This window comes from Carlito syrichta, unplaced genomic scaffold (genome assembly GCF_000164805.1).
Source record: "Carlito syrichta isolate Samal-C Ts95f unplaced genomic scaffold, Tarsius_syrichta-2.0.1 Scaffold303139, whole genome shotgun sequence".
Taxonomy (NCBI): Eukaryota; Metazoa; Chordata; class Mammalia; order Primates; family Tarsiidae; genus Carlito; species Carlito syrichta.
Window position 1 is genome coordinate 273,281 of NW_007247235.1, and position 6,000 is coordinate 279,280.

At 41.5% G+C, this 6,000-nt stretch overlaps 1 protein-coding gene across 1 annotated transcript in view; it reads right to left on the reverse strand.

Annotated features, from left to right (window-relative positions):
* The window catches only part of CCDC15 (coiled-coil domain containing 15), a 65,117-nt gene extending 62,724 nt beyond the window's left edge, over positions 1–2,393 (reverse strand). Inside the window, exons 1-2 of the mRNA XM_021712224.1 lie at positions 2,189–2,393; positions 1,638–1,825 (exon numbers count right to left, since the gene is read on the reverse strand). Of these exons, the coding sequence (XP_021567899.1) occupies positions 1,638–1,817 (180 nt within the window). The 5' untranslated portion in view covers positions 1,818–1,825; positions 2,189–2,393. The remainder of the gene's footprint in view (positions 1–1,637; positions 1,826–2,188) is intronic.
* Positions 2,394–6,000: the final 3,607 nt, after the last annotated feature.

Genomic DNA, 6,000 nt, shown 5'->3' on the forward strand with positions numbered 1-6,000 from the left:
TTTTTCAAGACCTTTTTCCCTATTCCTTACCACTAACAAAGTTTTGATGCTATACTTCATGCTTAACTTGTTATATTTTAATTTATCTCCAGAATCCAATCTCTTGCTAACCTTTAAAAAGTTTGCAGAAATGAATCAAAACACTGATCGTGAAATTCACCTATAAATATTAAACAAAGTTAATCCCTTCTCCAAAATTTCCCATAGTTCCCTGCCATCCCTATTTTCTATAATCCTGTCAACTGCCATCACCCTACTAAATTTTCCACTCCAATCAGTCTAATTTACCCTTAGAATCCTGAACATACCTTGCTTACTTCTTACTCTGCCTATTCTCCTTAACAGAAGAATCATTCCTTCTTCTCTGATCATTCAAATTCTTCATTACACTTTCCTATGTCATATCAATTCAAAGGCATAGCTTTCTTCTTTGATTAAGCATTACATTCCTAGAACGTATTCATAATCTACTCAAACTTAAAATCCTTTTTGGAAACAGGCAGGGTAGGAATAAATCAATGAATATGTACATGCATACATAAAACAAATGCATATACCACATTGTATTGTTTAAATTATCAAACTCATGTCTCATTTCTCTTCTGAGATCAAATATATTAAGGGAACATACCTCATACCTTTCCACTCATGTTCAGCACCTTGTCTATATGTACAGAAGAAATTTTGTGCATTCCATAAATATTTACTGAATGCCTATATTTATTAGGCAGTATTTATTTACAATTAAAGTGGGAATGTGATGATAAATGAGCATTGTTCCCTATACTCAAGGAGCTCACTGCATAAGAAAAAGTAAATTATAAACCACCTAATGTAATACAATGTGTAAGCACCAAATTAAATTTGAACAAATAGCTAAGGGGTACAGTCTGGTGAAAGACTACCAAAAACCTCAAACTGTTAATTGGTACATGAAAGTCATCATGTAAGCATGCACACATGTAAACTTTGCAAGTTTCCCTTAATCTGAAACGCTCCTTCCTGCCATCTGTACTTACTGCATTTCCATTATTTAAGAACCAACACAAACTATACCCTCATCCATTCATTCATTTAACAAATACTTCCTAAAGATCTAGTACATGCTAGTACAGGAAAAAAACAAGACATAAAGGTCCCTGACCTCCATATTGCCTATGAAATTTACAGTTAAGACTTTTTCAGAATCCCAGTCAGAATTATTCTCTTTCTCCTTTATTCTATTACTTCATTTTGCCTGAATCTCCATTACAGAACTTATCATTAACTTTAAGCAGTCAATTAATGCTATTTGAAGTGTGGTGAACTGTCATCCACACTAAGTTGCAGCGAGTCTGGAAGATGTAGACAGTGCCTATATCTTTTGTATAGCAAGTAACCAAGAGTTTGTGAAGTAAATTGATAGATCCTGTCCCATGTAGATTACGGTTTCATAGGTAAGTAATACTTATTTGATTATGCCAACTGACGCTGCATCAAGTTTTGGCAAATGCTTGTTCTATAATACAAGAGCATATCTAATAATGGCAGAATAGAAAGAGCATCCTTAGACAGTTTATCTAAGCATCAAGTATTGAGAAGGCTAATAAAAAGAAAGGAGGGGGACCCGGCCATATTTAGATCAAACTAACACTCACATATGCTGGGATTTCCGAGCTATCTGGTGAGGCTGGTTCCACCCATGCCCCAACTGGGACTATAGCCGGGTTCCTCTCGGCCAGCACTGCCAATACGTCTTTGCTCTTCAGGGGGTTTAAAGCCAGGGGCGACTTTGTGGTATTTCGAGGCTTCTTGAGGGGGGCCATACTTCCCGGCATCTGTGACCCTTGGTTAGGAGAAAGGAAAGGTTTAAAAACCTTCAAACAAACTCGTTAGAAACGCAACCTCCTAACACATGAGCCACAGGCCTCTGGAAAGGAAGCCCTTGGAGGACGCAGAAGCCTGGCAGGGAGTGGAAAAACAAAAATTCCGGAGAAGAAGGACGAGGAGAGAAGGGAAGAGAAATGGGAAGAAATAAAGAAGAGGGGAAAGTGTTTAAATTGTCTTCTGGAAGGAATAGGGGTGACAGGCAAGAGAAAAAAGGATCGGCTGAAAAGAACGAAGACCGTGCCCCACAGGTGGGCAGAGCGAGGCGGGAAGGGAGGAATGACAATCGTAGCCAGAGGGAAACGGCGAGCGGGGCAGGGACCTGGGTCTGAGGCAGGGTCCAAATAACCGGCATCCGGTTACGGGGAGAAGGGCTGAACCGCTGGGAGTCCCGGGCCAGATAAAAGCCTGCTTCTGAGGCCCCGGGGGCCTACTCTCGCTGAGGGCAGCACTGGCCGGTTGGCCCGCAGCTCACCACAGACTCAAACTACTCGGGGTACAAAGCTAACCGCCTCAAGTAAACGGCCTCAAGAAAACCGCCACCTTCGGGCGGGACGTGCCGCTCCGTCCCGCCCCTCCATAGCTTTGTGCCCACCCCTTCCGGGCCTCGCGTCACCTCCCGGGACCGGGAAGGCGTGAGGGGCGGAGTTTCAAGCCTTGGTGGTTTCGTCACTTCCTTTTCCCGTCCGGCCGAGGGGGCGGGAACTGGTGAGTGTGCGGGGTAGCAGGCTAAACCCGGTTCTGGGTAGTGGCCTACCGTCTGAGCCGAGAGTGGCGGCTAGACGATCCCACCTAACTCAGGAAAAGGGATACGTTAGGCTGATGATCTGGCTGACGGGGCGGGCCAGGGGTCCCAGCTGAGGGAAGCACGGGAAAAGGAAGGAAGAGGAAGGCGAGCGCGGCAGGGAGAAGCTAAACTAACAATAAATTATACGGATCCTCATTAAGTACAACGCCGTTTCGTACTTGTGCTTCTGTTTGGGCATCGCAGCCTCGTGAGTGGTCTCCATCTGCTCCAAGTTCTGCTGTAATCCAGGGACACTTAACTTTCTCTGTGGGATGCCCATTCAGTCATTAACATACATGACTATGAGTTTTTTTATATACCAGAACTTGTGTAAGCACCTGAGATATAGCCATGAACGAAACAAATATCTCTTGCTCAGGGAATTGAATTTACAATAGAATGAGGGGATTCACGGAATAAATACATGAATAAATTAATGTGTTTGATGCTGATGAGTGCCATGGAGTGAAAGCAGAGAAAGATGATAGGGAGTGTTTAGGGATGGAGGAGATGAAATATTAGATAGGATGTCCAGAGAAGCTTCAGTGAGATACTTTTTAAAGACTTAAAGGAGCTAATGGAACAAGCCACCATAATCTTCAAGGGAGAGGAAATAGCAAATACAAATGCCCCAAAGTGGGGGCATAGCCTGATTGAGAAACGGCAAGGAGGATAGTGTGACTGGAGCAGAGTGGAAGGGGAAGAGTTCTGAGACAGGAGGTTGAGGAGAGGTCCCCAACCCCCGGGCCACAGACCCATACCTTTAGGAACCAAGCTGCACAGCAGGAGGTGAGTGGCAGGTGAGCCAGCAAAGCTTTATCTGTATTTACAGCCACTCTTCATCGCTGGCATTACCGCCTGAGCTCCCCCATATGTCAGATTAGCAGCATTAGATTCTCATAGGAGCATGAACACTACTATGAACTGCGCATGCGAGGGATCTAGGTTACATGCTCCTTTTAATAATCTAATGCCTGATGATCTGAGATGGAGCTGAAGTAGTCATGCTAGTCCTGGGAAATGGCTGCAAATACAGATTAACATGAGCAATGAGGTTTTATTGCACACCCCCACCCCTCTTGTCTGTGGAAAAATTGTCCTTCACGAAACCAGCCCCTAATGCCAAAATGCTGATGTAGAGGATTGTAAGCCAGCCACCATAACATGTTGAAATGGGGAGCCACTGGAGTGTTTGGAGCAAAGGAATGCCGTAATGTGGCTTAAATTTTTAAAAATTTGTTCTGGATGCTTTCATAAGAATAGGCTAAAAGGGTAAGGTTAGAATAAAGGATACTAATTATGGGGCTATTGAAATAATCTGGATAGTAGATTATGATGTCTTGGATCAGGGAAGTGGTGGAGACAGTAAGAAGTGGTTGGATTCTAGATATATCAGGGAGGAAAGACTTTTAGGATCTATTGAAGGTTTGAATATGGATTGTGTAAGGGAGAGAAAGAAGTCAAGAAAACTCTAAAGGTTTTAATTTGAGCAACTGACAGGTTGGAACTGTCATTTACTGAGGTGGTGAAGATAGTGGAAGGAGTAGGTTTGAAAGGGGGAAGATCAGGAGTTCATTTTGAGACTGATTATGTTTATGTTTATTTATGTAATGAACAACCAAGAAGGTAGTATTAGACAAAGTGTCTGGAGCTCAGAGGAGAGTTCTGGACTAAAAATATACATCTGAGTATTGCTAGCCATAGATTTAGAATGAGACTGGGTGGAATTATCAAGGGACTGAATATAGACAGATTTTAAAAAATAGGTCCTTAAGACTGAACCCCAGGATATTTTGACGTTACAGAGGCTGAGGTGTGTAGGAGAATGCAAAGAGATTAAGAAAGATCGGTCAGTAAGAAGAAAGAAAACCAGGAATGTGTGATACCTTGAAAATCAAGTGGGAAAAAAAGTTCCAGTGAGAGACTCCAACTCAAAATAAATAAACAAATAAATGAAACAAACAAATAAATTATTTAAAAGATTTTTTTAAAAGTTCCATTGAGGAGGGCAGACCATCTGTGTTAAATCCTGCTGATAGGTCAAATAAGATGACTGAGAATTGACAATTGGATTTAAAAATGTGGAAGTCATTGATAACTTTAAAAAGAGCAGTGTCTTTGGAGCAACTGGAGAGCAAAAGCCTAATCAGGTAGACTTAAGAGATAATGGGAGAAGGAATTGGAGACAGCAATTTTAGACAGTTTTTTTAATGAATTTTGTTGTAAAGGGACACAGGGAAATGGGTTGTTGAATATAGAAGTAGGGTCATAGGAGAGTTCTTTAAGATTACGGCATATGTTTTTTGTTGATGGGAATGATCCAATAGACAGGAGAAAACTGATGCAGAAGAGAGATGGTAAAATTTTTGGATTTACAATCAAGCGTCACTGATGGAGATACAGTCTGAGAAATGCATCATTAGACAATTTTGTCATTGTACAAACATCATGGAGTATATGTACTTACATGAACCTAGATGGTATAGCCTGTTACATACCTAGGCAATATGGCGTAGCCTGTTACTCCTAGCTACAAGCCTGTACAGCATGTTACTGTACTGAATACTATAGGCAACTGTACCACATAGACATAGAAAAGGTACAGTGAAAATATGGTATTATAATGTAATGGGACACCATCTTACATACAGCTTGTTGTTGACCAAAACATTGTTATGTGGTATGTAACTGTATGTCCTTAAGTGGGCAAGGGGGAATGGGTCTGGTGAACAAGTAGAAGACCCTGGATAGCAGGAGGGATAGTTAATTATAATAATAGTAGTGAAGTTAGAATAAACATTATACTGATAATTAGGTAACATGGTGGCAGGAGATTGTGCAAGTTCTCTTACGATGGCTCTATTTTCTTTGTAAAATAGTATTATAGTCAGCCTCCAAGATGGCCCCTAATTATTCCCACCTCCTGATGTTCACAACCTTGTACCTAGGTTGTACCTAGGTTGTTCTGTATGACTAATAACATAGTAGAAATGATGGTATATTACTTCAGAGGTTAAGTTATAAAAGATACTGGGTCTTCTCTTTCTCATATCTCTTACTCTGGGGGGAAGCCATGTACATCATTAGCAATCCTCTAAAGAGGTCCACGTGGCAAGAAACTGAAACCTCCTGCCAACAAGCCCTGGGAATGAGCTTAGGAGTAAATCCTCCTGCCCTAGTCAAGTCTTCAGAGACTGTACTCTTAGCCAACAACTTGATTGCAACCTCATGAAAGACCCTGAGTGAGACTACCCAACCTAAAACTAAGAAAATGTTTGTTGTTTTAAGATGCTAAATTTCATATGCTAATTTGTAAGAGAGCAAGGAAGTTGAAGATTAATACAAAG